The 20,642-nt window shown below is 48.7% G+C and overlaps 1 protein-coding gene across 1 annotated transcript; it reads left to right on the forward strand.

Annotated features, from left to right (window-relative positions):
- Positions 1-338: 338 nt before the first annotated feature.
- LOC134381687 (syntenin-1-like) lies at positions 339-15,292 on the forward strand. Its single transcript, XM_063101559.1, has 5 exons — positions 339-356; positions 625-714; positions 3,620-3,780; positions 5,295-5,361; positions 14,100-15,292. The coding sequence occupies exons 1-5, from the start codon at positions 339-341 to the stop codon at positions 14,943-14,945; spliced, it is 1,182 nt and encodes a 393-aa protein (XP_062957629.1). The 3' UTR covers positions 14,946-15,292.
- Positions 15,293-20,642: the final 5,350 nt, after the last annotated feature.

The raw sequence follows: 20,642 nt of genomic DNA on the forward strand, positions 1-20,642 counted from the left end.
GTCCAGCATTCCGTTATCTTTTTCGACATAGAATCTTTTGCTAGTGCTGGTTCCCAGAACACTCTGGGAAATACCAGCACACGCACCCCCATCTGGGAGACCATGCACATCATGATTTTGATGACGGATGCACGGGGGCTGGGGGTGGGGGGTTCCCTGCCAGCGCCAGCCACACAGTCTTTGAGGACCAGCTCCCAGCTTTAGCTGGGGGCAGATGCCTTTGTTGGGGATCAAGGCTGTTGAGGTGTTGGAGGTGCCATCCCTGTCAGGAGCCACAAGGAAGTGGTCATCTCGGCCAGCCTGCACACGCTTATTGCTCATGCATATATGCTCACACCATGCCCAAAGTGGCTGTGGTGTGCCAGGCATTGCGTACGTGTTCCCTACCCTCCAGAAGGTTACTGTGACAACAAAAACGTGAGACTGAAACAGGATTGGTGCTCCTGAGGACTCCCGCCTATGGGAGAGCCTGGCTCCAGCAGCAGGTAGGAGTCACCAGGCCTACCTGGCAGAGTGGGGCAGGGGCAGGGCTGGGCTCTGAGAGGGTGTGGCTCTGGGGGGAGGCTGAGCCCTGGGGCCATCAGCAGTGAGACTTTCACCTAGAGCCCAAACCTCTGTATTTAGGGAGCCACCCGCTCAGATTGGGATCTCAGAAAGCTCATTGTGAGCGCAGAAGGGACCGACCTGGAGGAGAACATGACGGTCGTGATCCAGGTGAGGTGGCTGAGAGCATCCCGTGGTGGGACTGCCAGTCCTCAGTGGGGACCCGAGGGAAAGGCGATGGTGGGGCCTGGCAGTGTCCCAGATACTCAGACTCCCCTGAGACATGATGGCGGGAAAGACGACTGCAACGCAGAACAGGATGCTTCTCCTCCTCATCGGTTGGGTTTCCGACAGTGCTTGTCCAGCCCCAGGGGCAGGCACTGGCATGAGGATGCACCCAGGCTGCGCTGCAGAGGGAGGCCAGTGCCCTGGCCTACAGTGGTGCCAGCCGCAGGACAGAACACGTTCGATTGTGTGTCTGAGTTCTGTCTTCCCACTTTTGCTGTCAAGTGTTTTGTGTGGATGTCAGGCTTGTTCTGGGACAGACACCATCTATAATGAAGAGCCAGCAGAAGTGATCCCACCTGAGGGCAGAAAACATTAGTCTTTTCAAGCTTGGGAAGATGAAGAGCACATCTGCGGTTCTGGGCCCAGCTACAGAAGAATGGTTAGGGGATCGGCCAGGCGTGTGAGCCTAATCTCATAAAAGCCAAGTGACCAAGTCCTCTGGAGGTGAATAGTGAGACTTAAAAACAAGCAGCTTCAGCTGGTGGGGAGGCCTCTCTGCTCTCAGTCCGTCATCCCTGGGGGCTGGCTACCGAGGGGCTTGGTGGTTCTGATGAGTTCAGCAGCTGTATCATTTCAAGCACTGGTTTTCCCATTAACATCCTCTTTGGTCCAAGATCCCATCCAGGACACCAAATTGCATTTCATTGTAATGTCTCCCCAGGCTCCTCTGTTCTGTGCCAGTTTCTCAGTTTTGTGGTGGTTTTCATGACCTTAACAGTCCTAGGGAGCCCCGGCCAGTAATCTGTAGAATATCCCCAGTCTGGATTTGTCTGATGTTTTTCTCATGATTAGGCTGGAGTTGGGTCTTGAAAAGAGTATCCGAGAGGTGAAGTGCCCTCTTATCCCTATACCCTCATGACATTACTGGGAACATTGGCCTTCATCACATGGGTTGGCCAGATTTCTCAACTGTGAGCTACTATTAGGAAGTAGGAAGTCAATTAGAAGGACCAGCCTGATCTGATATTGTTTCTGACTGGTTTCTGAGTCATTTTCTCAGAACTGCGAGCTATAAATCTCTATCGGCAGCGTGTGATGCTTGCATAGCATGCTGGTCTCCGAGTCCAGCTGTCTTCTTTCCCAAAGCAACAGCGTGACATGATCTGTGTATGCAGGGATCTGAGTGATGGCCCCGTTCTGCATGCTTAGCTTTAGGGGCCAGAGGTGCGGTCCCCATGATTCATGTCTGGTTCTTTCTTGGTTTGGAGGTCCAGAAAATATTTTGATAGTGCAGGTGCAGCTGATGGACTCAGGGGATTCCCTCATACTAATCACACTTGCAAGACATATAAAAGCCAGGATGCCAGTTTCATTAATTTTCAATTGATTGATCTAACACATTTATTGAGCACCTACTGTGTGCCATGCACCACTCCAACTATTGAGGATACAGCAATAAACAAAAAACAGGCAAAAAATACCTGCTCTCATGGAGCTTACACTGTCGTTCTAGTGGGGAAAACAAAACAAACAAATCAGTAGGCAAAATACAGAATGTACCAGAAGGCAATGAGGTATGTGCATAAAAACGAAGCAGGGGAGGGTGGTAGGGGTGCAGATGGCCTGCGTGTGCACACGTGCACTCACAGTTTTAAGAAGTGATCAGGAAGGCTTGATGAGAGGGTAACATTTGAGCAGAGACCTGAAGGAAGGGAGGAACGAACCCATGGAGAGATGCAGGCAGGAGCCTTGCAGGGAGGGGACAGTGCGAAGGCCCCAAGTAGGAGGCCAAGGATTTCCTCGGGCCGGGTCCGTGAAGCTGTGTGGCAGGAGGGGGAAGAGGCGGTCGGAGACAAGATGGAGGGGTGAAGGTGGGGCTTTGAGGGCCCGTATGAAGACTTGCTTTTACTCTGCCTGAGGCAGGGGACCAGTGGAGCATTTTGAGCAGAGCAGTGACACCGTCTGACAGGTCCCGAGGCTCTTTCTGGCTGAGTTGAGAAGGGGCTGTCAAAAGGCCAGGGTGGGAGCAGGGACAGTCAAGGCACTTGCCGTTGACTTGATCAGAGATGGCGGCAGGGCCTTGAAGGAGGCTGGTGGCCGTGGTGGAGGGGAGAGATTCTGGAGCTTTCTTGGAGGCAAAGCTAAGAGGGTGGATGGATGGGCTGGCAGATCACTGCAGGGGATGAGAGAAAAGGGCACGTCAAGGACAGCTCCAAGGCTTGTGGCTAGAACACCCGGGAGGAGAAGAGTTGCCAGTCCCTGGGATGGGGAGGACGGCTGGGTGGGAGAGTAGGCTTCGTAGCTCGGAATTGAGCAAGGGGACTGGCGGGTGCCGCCGAGCCGTGATTCCCGAGTGGCAGAGAGAGCACCTGGGCCAGACGGGAAGGAAAGGCTCTGCAGCGCTGAGGACGGACCAGCCTGGTGTGCTGCTGCTGGCCCGCATGTGGACAGGGTGAAGGCTCAAAGTGCTGCCCGAGCTGGCGACAAACGAGAGCTCCAGCCCGTGGGAGGTAGACCGCCAAGAGCTTGCCCCAGGGACACACTGCGCTACTGTGGCTGGAGAGTCTGACACACGTCCTGTGACATACCACAAACTCTGATCAAAGGACATGACAGGACAGGCTCTACCAGTTCCAACTGAGAGAGCAGGGGAGGGGCACCACGTGATTCACCAAGCGGGAGACCCATCCCCTTCCAAAGTGGGGGGAGTGTGCTTGCTGCCCAGGGGACGCGACAGCACGTGCACCATGGCGCGGACTGAAGATAAATGTCACGCAACTCCCAGTGGCTCGGTGGGCTCTTTGAGCCCTTGTGGTCAAGGGCTCAGGCTCTGGGGTGGCACCCACAGGTGGCCTTGGGCAAGTTGCTGGTCTCTGTGCCTCAGTTCCTGCACCACTGGCTCCTGGTGGCGTGTGGGAGTGTGATGATGGACAGCATTGTGACTACAGTGTCTGGTCTCAGCACACAGCAGCTGTGGATGGTGGAGCAGCCACACTCAGGGCTGCAGAGGTGCGGGGCTCCCCACCCGCCTCAGCAGGTGCTGGGGAGGCACAGCCCGCACACACCTCCCTGCTGGCAGGGCTTCCCCTGGGGTTAGGGCCCCACCCCAATGACCTCACTTCACCTCAGTTACCTCCTAAAAGCCTCAGCTCTAAATGCAGCCACATGGGGGATAGGGTGGGGGACACAGTTCAGTCCACAGAACCCGTCAAGGAACATGAAGGGGAATCTGGCTTGTGACCGCTACCCCCCACAGCTGCCCCTGTGCCTGTCCTGAATCCTCTCCCAGCTCTACCTTATTTAGGCAAACTTTGGGGGCAGGCTCGGGCCGGGGGAGGGGGTAGAGTGGTCCCTGCGCCGCTTCCTCGAGGGGCGCTGGCCTTACTCAGGGCATGTGTGTGTGTCATCTCAGCCCCACACAGCCACGGGGCACTGAGGAGCTCAGAGCCAGGAGTGGGAGTGGTGATGGGGCCAGGTGTTGTGCTCAGGCAGTATGTGTCCAGGGGCCACACGCTTTCCCACATGTCCAGGGGACAGTACAGACCGAGAGAGCTCTGGGTCCCACAGGTTCCTTCCCCAGTGGCATTGGGGGAGTTTGGATGGACATGGCTAGAAGCACACACTGGCCGTGCTTTGGCCTGACATTGGTAGAGGTTTGGAACTCTCTGGAAAAGTGTTGGGTTGAAAATACATGAGAGAGTCAGGTTAATGCAAGACATGGAGCTACGAGGAAAGTTCCAGAGTGGGGGAATTCTGTGCAGGGACATTCCAACAGCAGAATCAATGAGGGCCAGGGCTTGAGCATTTGAGTGTCTGTTTCTACAAGCATTTGTGGGGAGCCCACCACCCGCAAGGCTGGGAACACGGGCGTCAGTCAGAACCACCACTGTGTGCGTGCTGTGGGAGTGATGCTATGTGCTGGGACAAGCCGTGTCAGGGTCTCTCATTTAGGGTCCGTGGGGCGTGTGTGTGACATGTGTGTGGTGTGTTATATGTGATGTGTGTGGTGTGTGTATAATCTGGTGTGTACATGATGTATGTGGTGCATGCTTGGGGTGTGTGGTGTGCGTAGGAGGTATGTGGTGTGTGTGGTGTGTGTGGGAGGTATGTGGTGTGTGTGGTGTGTTTGTGTGTGTAGTTTGGGGAGTGTGTGTGATGTGTGGCATGTGTGTGATGTGTGGCATGTGTGTGTGGTGTGTAATGTATGGTGTGTGTACTGTGTGGTGTGTGTAGGGGGTACTGTGGTGAGTGGCTTCCCTGAGGAAGTGGCTTTTGAACTGAGATGAGAACAGTTAGAAGTTTCTAGGCTAGTAGGGTAAGGGCGAGGCATTCATTGGAGTTTTCACATCTGAGAGACGGAGCAAATAGTGGCACCTGCATCCTGAGGCACTTGCCTGAGGGTGAAGTGATATAGGAAAGCTTCCACAGTGCCTGACGGTAGCTGACACTGCCTGTGTCCGCCGTGTCCCTTGTGCCGACGGCTGCTCCCTGAGTCCGCATGGTCCTCGGGCTCTTGCTCGCAGCGGGAGCTGCTGCACCCACGTGCAGGCAGGCTGGAGGGCTGTGACCCCGAAACAGCGCTGGGACAGGGTGGGATGAGTCTGAGGTGAGCTCTAGCTGTCCCCAGCGTCCCACGGGGTTGAGCTGCAGTTGCCCTTGGTGGCTCCGTGCAGTTCTGTGGAGCTTGGCAAAGGTCAGCTCCGCGATGGAAGTGGACACAGAAGTGGCCTCGCTGAGATGTCTGGGAACCTCAGCTTCCCCTTAACACTCCCCAGTGTGGCCTAGCCCGAGGCTGCTACCTGCTACCTCAGTTTCCCAGACTAGCCGCAGGGGACCCTGCCTAGGCCTGGACTCCAATCTTGCCTCTGTTCCCTGCGGCTGGGGCCTACACCCCCCCACCCCCAGGACCACAACTCAGCCTTTGGAACAACTCCCCACTTTGTCAGTGCCTGGGACCCAAGCCTTGGACCCCTCCCGTGCGCCGCTGTCATCAGCACAGTAGCCGCTGTGAAGCTGCAGCCAGCTTGGGGCTGAGCAGCTGCCTGCTCCTGCCAGTTCTGCCCTGCCGCAGCAGGAGATGCCCCCGGGCACCCCTCAGCCCAGCCCTTCTGGGGCCACCCTAGACCAAAGCGAGCCTAGGACATGCAGGTATACGCCCCCTTTCGTTCCCTGGGTAGTCGAGCTGGGATGCTTCGTCAGGCTCCTTGGAGGTCCTGTGGGGTGGAGCATCAGGCACCGTGGCTCCCTTCCTCCCGGGTCACACTCTGGTCCTTCACTCCTGCTCCATGTGACTGTTCCCCAACAAATTTCCTACCCAAAAGCCTGGGGTCCCACGGAGGGGACCCCAACCTGAGAGGAGGCCTCCTCATCTCTTCCCATGCAGCAGCCAGAGGGGCCTCCAGTGCCGCCCGGCAGACACTGTGCTCTGCTCAGACCTGCCAGCGGCTTCTCCCTGCGCTGAACATGCAGTCCAGGCTTCTTCCCTCAGCCTGGAGACCCTAAAGATCCATCCCTGTTTGCTCCTACTCCCAGCCACTCAGGCCCTGTGCTGGTGGCACATTCTCACATGGCCATCTCCCTCTGATCCCACAGCTCTCAGCTCCAATATCCTCTCTTGGGAGAGGCCTTTCCTGAGCCCTGAGCTCCAGGGTGCTCACTGGCATTCTGTGTAAAGATAACCTGTTGCTATGGTTTGAATGTATCCCCGCAAAAGCATGCGCTGGAAACTTCATCCCCAGTGCAGCAGTGCTGGGAGAGCCTAATACAAAGTGTTGGGTCCTGAGGGCTCCACCTCATGAATGGACTAATGCTGATTATAAAAGGGCTTAAGGCTGTGAATGGATCTGTCGCTCTCCTGCCCTCTCGCCTTCTGTCATGGGCAGACACAGCAAGAAGACCCTCGTCAGAGGCAGCTCCTGCATCCTGGACTTCCCAGCCTTCAGAAACATGAGCCAATAAATTTCTGTTCATTACAAATTCCCAGTTTCAGGCATTCTGTTATAGCAGCACAAAATGCACTAAGACACCTGTTTATTTTCTTCTTGGTGCTTAGAAGCCTCTTTGATATTTGAGTCACACATTGACTTTATTTTCTGACTCTCCCTCTGGAATATCAGCTCCATGAGGGCGAGAGCCTCCTGTTCTGTTGCCTGGTATCTCCTTGCAGCTATCGAAATTAACCGACATTGAGGAGAAGTCCCTCCGTTGCACTAGCCATGTGCAAGAGCTCAACAGCCACGTGTGGAGTGGGGGAACGTATTGGGCAGCACAGATATTGAACATTTATGTCACTGCAGGAAGTTCTGTTGGGCAGCACTGACATGCCTCAGATTCTTGAATGAGCCAATGACTCGACAGGTAACCCCAGCATACTGGCCCTGCACACTAATGGCCACCTGCTGGATTCATATTAGACCCTGGGTCGAGGATCCGGGAGGTTTTCTGGAGCTAAATGTAATCAGCAAGTTTGCAAATACCATATTGTGCTTCAAAGCAAATGGAGGAATTATACATCTCCTTACCTTAAACAATCGCCTGTCCAGGTGACTCTAGACAGGTAGAACTCCCAGTGTCACAAGGACACTGTGTCACCTGCCACTGTGTCTGAAAGTCCCTCCTGTCCTTTAAAGGACATCAGCCCAGAGCCAAGGGAAGAGAGCGGAGGGAGGGAGGGAGGCTGTTCCCACAGCAGCCTTCAAGTTCATGGCCGTGACCTTTTGTTTTCTTCTGTGGGGAGAAGGTTCGCCCTCTGAGGGGAAGGACTCTATTCAGCTGCAGTGAGAGTTCTTTCTGTTCCCTTTGCTTTGGCCTCAGATCTATAGTACCAAGTGTTTTGAGTCACTGTCCCCCACCTGCCAACACACCGGCTCTGAATTCACTTTCCCTGTTAGAATTGTGGCTCCTCCTGCCCCCTCAGCACAACCTGGGGCATGTCCTTTTCCTGGGCCCAGCAGGACACTGGGGTTTCCACCCAGTCCTGTGCTTGGGGATGACATTCTTTTTTCTTCCCTGTGAGGATCTGAAATGATCCCTTTACCTTTTTGGAAAATTTGCCTTTTAATTTAGTGTCCTCATATAAACTGGGCTACTTTTTCTGTTCTTTGTTTTGGTTTGGTTTTCACCTGAATAATTCTCAAAATAATTTCATTTCCACTTTCTCTCTTTCCTTCCAGGAGCTGGCTGTGGAAGAAGATATGTTAAATCAAAATTCGCCGCCTACCCCTCTTGCGAGGATTAATACGAGAGGCTCCACAGGGAGGTAACCGTGGGCAGAAAATGTTTCCTCTGCTGCCCTTTGTGTTTGGTGTGGAGGCTGGATGACTTGTGCAGATTGTGAAATACTGGAAATACAGGCTGCCGGGTGAGGTCCAGAATCCTCCCTCGGAGGAGCCTTGGAGTCCGGGGGGCTGGGGAGTCAGGAGGCAGCCTCGGCTCAAGCTTGTGGGTCACGCCCCGCTGAAGCCCGCCCTGCATCACTTCCTCATTCTGCCCAGCGGCCACTGGACCTTCACTTCTGCCACCCTCGGCCAATGAGGATCCTGTCTGGTTCATCTGCTCGCTCCCCGCAGCAGCTAGCCCAGCGCACACTCCAGCAAAGACCTGCGAGATCAACGAACGGTCCAGGTGTCTCAGCTGCTGGCCACTCTGGAAATGACTGTCTATATAATTTGAAACAAACCTCTACTGAGAACAGACAAAAAATGAACATATAGATATGAATATATTAAAAACATGAATATATAAAAATCTCAAAGGCATAGAAGAGCTAAAGCAAGATTGTGAGGAAGTCCTGGGCCACAATCTGAAAATACCCGGAAAAGTCACACCACTAAGCAAGGAAGCTCCCCACCCCACTGGGGCTTGTTCAGACAGTTCAAGAGCCAACAGGAAGGTGCCCACTGGCCAGAGATGGAGTGAGGTAGCATCAGTAAGGTAAACAACTGGAGTGTATTAAATCGCAACTAATATGTCAAAATCCGTGAGTTTACAATGATACTAATAAATTGAAAAATCCTCATTGGTCACCGTAGGAGCTGTTACGGCTGACTGATTACTCTGAAAAATAGCAGGTAAAGAAAAGGGCTCAAATAATCAACCTGCTTTTTGTGTATGAACTGCCTCAGGGTGACCAAACAGTTTAAGACGGTACGTTTTGCTCTATGTATTCAAACTAATAAATTAAAAATGGTGGAATTGTAAAACTGCCATCTCGCAACCCCCCCCATGTACAAATATTTCTAGGCAATGTCATGAGGTGTGAGGAGCTGCCCGAAATCGCCATTACAAGATGGCGCTGATTTCCGGTGGAGGGCAGGGCTGCTCGGTAACACGCCTGGGCCGATTAGGCAGCCACCAATAAGGTAGGAGCACGTCCTAGGCGAGGAGCAGTCTCTATATAAAGGGCGCGGGTTCCCTCGCTCGGGGTCTCCATTTTTGGCAAGCTTATGCTCTCCCTCTCAAGATGCATTAAAGCTGATCTGCAGAAGGATCCTTTGTGTGCCGCGTCGTTCTTGCTGGCGAGACGGTAGCGCGGGACATTTGGTGCCGAAACCCGGGAACTTGTGTCATCGTCAGCACCTTCGGAGACCCCCTGGAGACAGGGAGGATTCAGAACTGCAGGAGGGTAAGTTCGGAGAGGTATGCCTGTTCTTGGTCTGGGGTTAATCCGGTTGGTTTAAAAGGTTTTGAAATCGCCCGTTGGTGTGGTCAGACTGACGTAGATAAGCAGCTGCACCAGAGACCTGTGTGAGCCTCTAGTACGTAAGGGAACGGCGCGTCTCACAGCGCCTCCCACGGAGTGGGGCGCGTTATGGGTTCCACTCAGTCCATGGTTACCGCGTTAGAGGCCGTGCTGAGACAACGTGATATAAAGGTAGGGGGCCGTGTGCTCAAAAATTTTGTAAAAGAGGTAGATCGTGTAGCGCCGTGGTTTGCTTGTTCCGGCTCCTTGACTTTGAGCTCTTGGAACAAACTAGGCAGAGACCTTGACCGCAAGTACGCGGAGGGAGACCTCCGTCAGGGCACCAAGACCATTTGGAAGTTTATTAAAAATTGCTTAGAAGATGAGGGCTGTAAACCGGTAGTGATAGTAGGGCAAAATACATTAGAGGAGGTCCAAGACAGCATGTCAGAAACTGAACGGAGTGAGAGGATGGGTACCCGCAGGAGGAGAGACGTCTCCCATAAGAAAAAGGGCCCTCCCGGTAAGTCTACGGACGAGGGAGAGATTCTAAAACAACAAAGTGACACTCCCGGCACATCTGCCGGTAAAGGAGGGATTTCAAAACCCAGACAAAAGTTGGAAGGGAAAGAAGGAGGCCTCTACCCTATGCAAGAGCTGGGGGCCTTAAAACAAGAATTAGAAGATTTAAATCTGGATGAGTCCGACTCCGATCCCCTCAGCCCTAGTGAGGAATCCGATTTGGAGGAGGAAGCTGCCAGGTACGAGGAGGAGAGATATCATCCCGACAGGCGGCGGAGACCACTCGGGGAGTGGAAATGCCGGCCGCCCCCAGTGGCCCCCGCACGGCCTGCGCCTTCGGCGCCTCCTCCTTACGTGCAGTCTTCTAATCCCTTCTCATTCCTCTCTGATAAAGTGAGGAAAAAGGTTCAAGCTGCCTTCCCAGTTTTTGAGGTTGAGGGCGGAGGGAGAGTTCATGCCCCCGTCGAGTACACCCAAATTAAGGATCTAGCAGAGGCGGTTAGAAAATATGGTGTAAATGCCAATTTTACTCTAGTAATGCTAGAAAGGTTTGCTGGTGTGGCTATGACACCCGCTGACTGGCAAATGTTGGCTAAGGCAGCGCTCCCTACCATGGGTCAATACATGGAATGGAAGGCGCTATGGCATGAGGCTGCACAAGCTCAAGCCAGGGCAAACGCTGCTTCACTGACCCCCGAGCAGCGAGATTGGACCTTTGATATGTTAACAGGCCAGGGCCCATTTGCCGCTGATCAGACGGCTTTCCCATGGGGTGCTTATGTTCAAGTTTCTAGCACTGCCATTAAGGCTTGGAAGGCACTCCCCAAAAAAGGGGAAGCTTCTGGACAACTTACTAAGATCATTCAGGGACCTCAGGAACCATTCTCAGATTTTGTGGCTCGAATGACAGAAGCAGCGGGGCGCATCTTTGGGGACCCTGATCAGGCTGCGCCTCTTGTTGAACAACTGATTTTTGAGCAGGCGACCCAGGAATGCCGCGCGGCCATAGCGCCCAGAAAAGGTAAAGGTGTACAGGATTGGCTCAGAGTTTGTCGAGAACTCGGGGGACCCCTGACCAATGCAGGGCTGGCAGCTGCCATCCTCCAGTCGCAGAGACTGCCTGGACAGGGACAGCCAAGACAGGGGCGGAACCAGAGAGTTTGTTTTAAATGCGGTCAACCGGGACATTTAAAAAAGGATTGCCTGAGCCCCAGAAGGGAGGGAGATACCCCGCCCTGGACGGGCTGCCAGTCTAAAAAGGCGGGGTGGGCACTAAAAAATTACTTTACCTTTTCGCCTTATATGGGTACCCAGTATAATGCTACCTCTTCAGGCCTAAATTGGACATATCAAAACCCCACGATGGCGATCCGTTCCAACCCATTTGATGTTTGGCTGTTGTGTGGGGTAAATGGCAGCTGCACGGACCTTTCACCGTTTGCCTTTTCAAAAGGCGGTGGTTGGGGAAATGCCTCTTTTGAGTGGAATGTGACTGAGTCCTTTGAATCCACTGTGTCCATAAAACAGCTTGGAACAAATTACTCTGTCCCGCCAACACCAGTTTGCCTTTATCCTCCTTTCATGTTTATTTTAACTAATATTAGTGATGAGAGGAGTCAGATTGCTTGTGATAACTATACTTGCTTTTATGCACAGTGCCGGAATGCTACGCTGTTCAATTTGGCCATAGTTGCTCGAATGCCTAGATGGATTCCTGTCCCAGTAGAAGCTCCCAATACTATGGTCTTGTTCAGGCAGAGGAGGGATTTTGGTCTCACTGCGGCAATAGTCGCCGCCGTATCCCTGGCGGCGGGTGCAGCCACAGCTGCTGCCGTCTCCTTGACTACCACGGTACAGACTGCCACCACGTTGAATAATTTGTCCTCCGCGGTAACACAGGCCCTAGAAACACAGACTGCGCTAAACGCTCAGCTGAAGGGAGGATTAATGGTGGTTAACCAGCGGGTGGATCTTGTGCAGGAACAAATAGACGTTTTATGGCAAATTGCTCAATTGGGGTGTCAATGGAAATATTCAGGGTTATGTGTCACCAGTATCCAATATAAAAAGTATACCAAAGCTGCAAATTTGTCTAAACAATTATCCCAGCATCTTTCAACAGGTTGGACGAGAGAATTTGACAACCTGATAAACCAGCTGCGCATGGCCATTGTGTCCGTGAATTCAACAAGAGTGGATGTCTCCTTCGCAGCCGGACTGTCCTCATGGATTAAAACGGCCGTGTCCCACTTCAAGGAGTGGGCAGGAGTGATTGGGGTTGGCATGTTCTTATGTGGGGGAACTGTGCTCCTACTATGGTTGGTCTGCAGATTAAAAGCCCAGACCCAGAGAGACAGGGTAGTCATCGCCCAGGCATTTCTAGCCCTGGAACAGGGGGCCAACCCTGACGTTTGGCTGTCCATGCTTAAGGATTAGCCTGCTCTGACTCCCCTTCCCCCTTCCTGTTGGCTGGCCTCCCTGAAGCTTGTTCAGAGGAGTTCGCCCTTGCTCAAACAGGTCTATGTGTAACAACAGGCTCCAGTGTGTCCAGAGACGGGCAACTTCCCCCAGACTTGAACCAACCTAAGACATGGTGCCCGGTGGCGATAGGGTCAACCTATGACGGGTAAGGTCAAAGTCTGTGGAGGGACGACCTAGGACAGGAACGCTGGCTAATTTGTCCGCGACCGCCGAGCTTGTACCAGCCGCTTTAAATGATAAAAAAGGGGGAGATGTGAGGAGCTGCCCGAAATCGCCATTACAAGATGGCGCTGATTTCCGGTGGAGGGCAGGGCTGCTCGGTAACACGCCTGGGCCGATTAGGCAGCCACCAATAAGGTAGGAGCACGTCCTAGGCGAGGAGCAGTCTCTATATAAAGGGCGCGGGTTCCCTCGCTCGGGGTCTCCATTTTTGGCAAGCTTATGCTCTCCCTCTCAAGATGCATTAAAGCTGATCTGCAGAAGGATCCTTTGTGTGCCGCGTCGTTCTTGCTGGCGAGACGGTAGCGCGGGACAATGAGGGGCTGCTAGCATCACACACACACGCACACGCACGCACACGCACGCACGCACACACATACATACGCACGCATGCACACGTGCACACACACACATTCACATACACACACATACAAGCACACACACATTCACACACACACAACCACTACAGATTCCTCAGTCATTCAAAAGATAAGACACTTTGATACATGAGCAACTTATATATACCAACAAAATGGAAAATTTGGAAAAATGGAACAATTTCCTCGAAAATATAATTTATCAAAATTCACTCTAAAAGACGAAATTTTTAAATCTAAATGCTTTTATAACCATTAAATTGACTCAATCATCAAAAGTCTTCCCAAAAGGAAACACCAGGCACGGGTGGCTTCTCTGGGAAGTTATATCAACATTCATGAAAGGACTAATTTGTCTTCATAAACTATTCTGGAGAAATTTGATAAGGCTAGATAACCTTGACACCAAAACCTGATAATAACAGTATGAGAAAATAAAAGTTTCTGCCAGTCTCAGTACAAAAACATTAGCAAACCAAGCCAGTGCTCCATAAACGGGATACCACATCATCAAGTTGACTTTATGCCATAGATGCAAGGTTGGTTTAACATTAGAAAATCAATATATGTCATTTACCACATCAGCACATAAAAGAGGAGAAAGATTCTCTCAATTGTTGTGGAAAATGAGTTTGATAAAATTCTCTCAGCAAACAAGGTGTAGATAGCAACTTCCATAAAAAGATCAGCAAAACCTAGAGCAAATATTGCACTGCATGCAGGGCGATGTGTTGGAAGCATTCCCTTTGAGATTTACAAAGAGACAAGATTCCCACATGTATTTACCATTTTTCTGAAGTTTCTAATAAGTGCAGTTAGTCAAGAAGAAGAAATAAAGATGAAAGAATTGGAAAAGAAGGAGCAAAGTTGTCATTATTCACAGATGATATGATTATGCATGTAGAAAATCTAAAGAATTTACATATACATTTTTAGAATCAATATGAGTTTAGCAAGTTTTCTGGATATGAAATCAATGTATAAAAACTCAATTACTGGCCAGTGACCGGAGGAACAGCAGCGAGAAGGTTCTCGCGGTCTAGGCCTAGGCTCAAACTGCCGTTTCTGCAAACCCTGCCAACCCAGCGGTTTTGTCAGAAGCTTCTGCACCCGTCTCTCAAGATGGAAATCTCTATCCTAAACTGTATCCGGAGCTCTCCCAATACATGGGCCTGAGTTTAAATGAAGAAGAAATACGTGCAAATATGGCAGTGGTCCCTGGAGCACCAATTCAGGGGCAGTTGGTAGCAAGACCTTCCAGTATGAACTATATGGTGGCTCCTGTTACCGGTAATGATGTTGGAATTCGTAGAGCAGAAATTAAGCAAGGGATTTGTGAAGTCATTTTGTGTAAGGATCAAGATGGAAAAATTGGGCTCAGGCTTAAATCAATAGATAATGGTATATTTGTTCAGCTAGTCCAGGCTAATTCTCCAGCCTCGTTGGTTGGTCTGAGATTTGGGGACCAAGTACTTCAGATCAATGGTGAAAACTGTGCTGGCTGGAGCTCTGATAAAGCACACAAGGTGCTCAAACAGGCTTTTGGAGAGAAAATTACTATGATCGTTTGTGACAGGCCCTTTGAACGGACAATTACCATGCATAAGGATAGTACTGGACATGTTGGCTTTATCTTTAAAAATGGAAAAATAACATCCATAGTGAAAGATAGTTCTGCAGCCAGAAATGGTCTTCTCACGGAACATAACATCTGTGAAATCAACGGACAGAATGTCATTGGATTAAAGGACTCTCAAATTGCAGACATACTGTCAACATCTGGGACTGTAGTTACCATAACAATCATGCCTGCTTTTATCTTTGAACATATTATTAAACGGATGGCACCAAGCATTATGAAAAGCCTGATGGATCACACCATTCCTGAGGTCTAAAAGTCACGGCATGATGGAACGATAGCTGAACTCCTCCAGTTTCCTTCTTCGGCAACTTCTATATTATGCACATGAAGCTTTCCCAGATCCAGGGAGCATATGCTGCATGAGGACCTTCCTATCTTACATTGTGGCTGGGAATCTTACTGTTTCATCTGATATCTTGTTCACATTTCAAGACAGTTGTAGCCTTATCCTGGTTTTACAGATGTGAAACTTTCAAAAGATTTACTGACTTTCCTAGAATAGTTTCTCTACTGGAAACCTGATGCTTTTACAAGCCATTGTGATTAGGATGACTGATACAGGCTTAGCTTTATGTGAAAACCAGTCACCTTTCTCCTAGGTAATGAGTAATGCTGTTCATATCACTTTAGTTCTGTGGTATATTTGTGTTTTTAACATGTTCCCACAGTACATTTAGAATGATTGCTTTTGATAGATTTCTTTTTTAAGTTCTCGTGTGTGTGTGTGTGTGTAAAATACCAATTAAGAACACTGGTTTCATTCCATGTAAGCATTATACAGCATATGTAGGTTGCAAGAGATTGTAATGATTGTCATTAAATTTTAACTACCTTCACTTAATGCTTGAACTGTCGCCTTAACTATATTAAGCATCTAGAATTAAGACCAAAATATAATTTTTGCTGCCTTTTTAAAACTCAAAATGTAGTTCAGTATTAAACTGAAATGTTTACTTAACCCGGAATACTTTAATGGTACTTACTGAGCTACCGCATAGCTGCTTAGTTGTTTTTGAGATTTTCTAGTTGTTGCATAATGGAAACTTCTTTCTTCTGAAAGTTGCCAGTATCACTTTCTGAGGAATGAATTGCTGTACATTTAATGTAAAAATTCTTGTACTAAACAGGATAAACTTTTGACTCCCTTTGTTTTTGTAGGTTAAGTGGGATAATACTTAATTTTGGCATTTCATTCTTAATATTGTGTAACCTAGCTACTTCGAGATGGTCTTATAATGTTTTCCTGGTAATTTGTTCCATTTCATGACTCCTTCCTGCAGACAAAATGGCAGTGACACTTTATTCTGATTTTTTTTTTTTTTTTTGGTTTATGACTATTCTGTTTTGAGTATTCTAAATAAAGTTAAATTTTAGTCTGTTATTGCAAAAAAAAACTCAATTACTACTTATATAAAGAGTTTCAAGCAGAAAATTAAGCAGAAGAGGTATTATTTGTCATCACATCAAAAAAATTGGCAAGTTTCTAGAAAAAGGCAAGCTAAAGATGTGGAACATGTCTGTTTTTAAAATTACAGACCATTATTGACAGATATTGAGAATACTTTAATATATTGAGATATATACCATGCTCATGTATTAGGAAACCCAATATTGTAATGTCAATTCTCCCCAAATTGCTCTTATAGAATTGATGTCACCCCAGTGTGTATGTGTGCGTGTGTGTGCAACTTGATAAGTTCGAATTTTATTTAGAGATGCAAAGGGCAAGAATAGCAAAACCATTCTCATAAAAAATAACGAGACAGGATTTGCTCAACCAGATATCAAGATAAAACTTTATTAAGATGGTGTAGTTTGGGCACAAAGATCACTAGAACAGAATAAGAAGCCGAGAGACAAATTCAAGCAGACGTAGACACTTGACTTATAGTAAAGAGGGCATAAAGGAACAAGAGAATGGATGTCCATATGGAGGAAAAAAGAGGAATTTGGCCTTTCCTCCTGCCCTGCACAGAACTAGCTCACGGAGGGTCCCTGCCTCCACGGGAAACAAACGGCGGCGCGTGGAAGGTGACCCGGAACGCTCTTATCTTCACGGTCTTGCACATCGTATGTTTCTTAACCAACATTCCAAAGATATTAACAATAAAAAGAAAGATTCAAAGCTTGGTTACATTAACACTGTGAAATTCCATTCATCCAAAGACATCATAAAAGAGCGTGGAGACAGGCCCCACACCGAGAAGACGTTTGCAGCTCAGCCCCTGGCACCGGGGTGCTTCCGAGCTGTCACGTTCTGTTTGCTGACTTGGGGGCTGTTCGCCTTTTAGTTCATTATACTAAATATGCATTTGTGTTTAGTGAGCTTTTCTGTCTGGGTTGTATTTCATACAAGAAAGTATAAGAGTCCATCTGTGGAGTTGAAAACACTTTATATTATGGACAATTTCAAATGTGCACAGAGGTGGAAACAACAATGTCATGAGCCACACGTACCCCCCATTCGACACCTAGTTGAATCTGATAATTTTTAGGCCTCAAAATTACCAATATTTCAGTGTGTCCTCGCTGCTGCTTCAGCTGTCCTCCCTCCCTCTCTGTCCTGGTGCGTGAGGCCAGCAGGACCTGCTGTGCCCAGCCACCGCGCCCCCACCTGCATGTCCACCAGCCCTTCCCTCCTGTCTGTCTGCGGCACTCACCTCCCTCCCACCCCACTGCCGAGACGTGGCCCCGTCACTTGCCGCTCTGCCTCTTAATTCATCCATCTCTGCAGTGGTTTCTTCCTTTGAGCCTGCAGATACACCTCTCTCTTCCATCCTTAAAAAAAAACAAAATTCCTTTCCATCAACAACCCCACCCTCATCCCAATTCTAAATTTCACATTAAGTCTGTTATTACCTGTGCCCACCACACCTAAGTATACACACACGGCACCACAGGCCCATCTGGGTAGCTCAGGTACTCCAAGTGGCCCTGGACACGCACTCTTACCTCTCTTCTCAATAATTCCCTTTCCTAGATGAATGGCTGGTCCCAGATTCTCCCCCTGACCACTGGGCATTGTGCTGGCTGCATAGTGGGCTGGAGCCGGCTTGTCCTGGCCAGTGTGAGCCAATTGTGTGAGTCTCTTCTCAGCTCTGTCTTCAGGGACATCGCATCAACAGGTCAAAATCTGCTGTGATATGCACTACACTGTGTGTACCCTCCAGAATTCGGCAAAGGCTACAGATCAGACTTTTATTCTTGTTGTTAGTGTTGTGGTGAGACAGTTGCCAGCACACCACACACTGGTACCCACCAAGGGACCAGCTGGGCTCCTGCTGTCCTGGATGTCCTCTGAAACCCCGTCCAACCTCCAGCACCCTCCAGACCTTTCTGCTGTTGGGAGCACAAGGTCTCACATCTGGGAGAGGTGGAGAAGAAATGTACAAACCAAGAGTTAAGAAATGAGCACCCAGAGTGAATTGGATCCACCCAGAGCACTTGTTAAAAACACATATTCCCAGGCCTGCTGGTTAGCTCAGTTGGTTAGAACGTGCTGTTATAACACCAGGGTCAAGGGTTCAGATCCCTGTACCCACCAGCCGGGGGAAAACAAAAGGCTCCCTATTTCCCAGACCTCCTAAATCACAAGGGGCAGGGCCCAGGAATTTGTATTTTAAACAGGAGCTTCTAGTCCAACCATCCATCTGATCTCTCTCTGGAAATCTCCGCAAAGAGACAAGTTCTTACCACTTCCTGGGTGCCTGTTTGATCTTTGGATGGCCTTGACTTAGGAAGATCTTTCTCATGTTGGGTCAACTCTGTCTCCCGCGCCTCACACCTAGTTCTGAGAGTCAGTCCCGTCGCCTCCAGCGCGTCCCGGTGGGTCTTCACTTCTTGACTCCTTTACAGCATTCCTGACATAACGAACCTGCGAGTTTTCCTCCATCACAATTTTGTGATTTTCATTATGCAACTTGAAAGGCAACTAGGTTTTCAAGAAGATGGTGCTTTTTATCAGGAAGAAAAAGAAAATCCTCCAAATACAAGGGATCTTCAAAAAGTTCATGGAGAGATTTGTACTATCTTTTAATTCTCTTTTCCACGAACTTTCTGAAGTATCCTTGTTTGTGGGATGCTAGTAAATTAAGCTCTTTTGAAAACCTCAAATTGTAAAATATTAAACTTGCCATGAAAGACTTAACCAGTTGGACCCAATTCAAAATTTAATATTTACAGGGTTCAGAGACCTGCCACTTTCGCAATCTCACTTTAGAAGGGACTACTGTAAAGACATATTTATTAGTCTAGGATCTGGAAACTAGTGTCCATTTGCTGTGCTAAAAAAACGGCCTTGATAAAGTGAGAAAGTTCACCTTTCATAAAAAAAGTTTGCATTTGATACTATTTAACTTTTGAAAACTGAACTGATAATGAACACTAGGAATTGAGAAAATGGTTTCCGACAAGCCGCCTGAGCTAGGCACCCTTCCAAGTGTTGGGGCACTGTCATTACTGAGCTTCAGATACTAATAACAACAATCCTTTAGAAAAAAATGCTTATTCCACTCAAATATTCTCTACAGCTGAGTAAACTACCCCTTGCTGAGCTCTTTGGGATGATGCTTAACTCTTTCTGGCAGGTAGGATGACATTTAATTTGGTTTATATATACATATTACATCTCTCTCTTCAACAGTTTCAAAAGCAGTTAGATCAAGAGAACCACTTTTCCTTATTTCCAATCCATAATAGGAAAAGTTGCTCCTTGTAAAGAGAATACATGTGTCAGGTTGAAAAGACAATATTTCAATGATGCTTGACATTTTCTACAAGAAAATCTGGGGTTTTCAAAATATACAGATAGAGTGTCTTTAAATCATATTACCGAAAACTATAAGTACTAGTTTTCTAGCTTAACAAAGTGTTAGTTCCATTACAGCATTAGCTTTGATCCTAAAATATAGCTCTGCCCTACCTGTCTTTATCTATAAATGCAAACCCACTGGGATGTCATAGAAGATGTGTATCTCAACATTAAAGTCCTTACTTTGAAAATAATATTTGAATTGCTATGGCAACTGAGCTCTATTTGTGATAAACCTTCTCATCTTGCTCTATAACACAGTACAGCCAAGATCACCCCTTTATCAGATCCTAAATGATAGACTCCTGGAGCCAGGAGAAACTTCAAAGGTCAGAATGCTACCCTGTGACGTGGAGTCCTCTACAGTTTTATCATCCAGGATCTAATTTCTCTTTACCATTACTACTCCACTCAATAGATGGAACTAAGATGCAGATCGGAGCTAGTGTGTGGCAGGGCTGGACATAACCTCTGCTTTCCTTGCCCCCAGTAATAGTACCTACCACTTCCCTGAGCACCTGCTGCGTTCCTGACACTGTGCTGAGGCACTTTATGCTCATTACCTTTCATCTGTAAAACAACCCCGGAAGGAGGGACTTTCTTTATCAGTTTTGCAGAGGAAATCAGAACCCAGATCTATATGGCTTCAAAGCCTGTTCTTTGTCCTGTATCACTTCCTGAGTTTTCCCTCACTTTTAGGAAAAGTCTGAATGTGTTTCCATTATGAAACACCAGGCAGCCTAGGGGGTGTTAACAGCAAAGAGTTGGAGAACTCCAGAAATGCTGTCAGTGCTCCCAAGCTGTCTTCCATTCCTGAATGAAGTGACCATAAATCGGCTTCCCCTTCCTGTCAGTCGAGGCCTGCACTTGTGTGGTGAATTCTTCTCTAGGAATAGATAACATCACAGCCTGATTCCCAGGAGCTGCTCTCAGGAGTGAGCATCTCTTTTATTATAGATGCAGCATTCTTGTCCAGATTCCTAAAATCAAGCCTTGGCAAGTAAAAGACGGCAAGGGAGGGAAAGACTGAATGAGGTAGCACCAGACTTTGTTCCAGTGCAGACCGTTAAAAGATTACTACTTGTTGACTTGAGTCTTAGCTGTTGAATGTTTTAAAAACTCCTTAAGGATAAATAATTT

The sequence above is a fragment of the Cynocephalus volans genome, chromosome 7 (genome assembly GCF_027409185.1).
Source record: "Cynocephalus volans isolate mCynVol1 chromosome 7, mCynVol1.pri, whole genome shotgun sequence".
NCBI classification, from domain to species: domain Eukaryota; kingdom Metazoa; phylum Chordata; class Mammalia; order Dermoptera; family Cynocephalidae; genus Cynocephalus; species Cynocephalus volans.

Bases quoted from the DNA above. Each gene is read 5' to 3' on its own strand.
- LOC134381687 (XM_063101559.1), top strand. The intron at 715-3,619 runs GTGAGGTGGCTG...TGGCACCCACAG, and splicing joins ACATGACGGTCGTGATCCAG to GTGGCCTTGGGCAAGTTGCT. The intron at 5,362-14,099 runs GTGGGATGAGTC...GTCTAGGCCTAG, and splicing joins CGAAACAGCGCTGGGACAGG to GCTCAAACTGCCGTTTCTGC.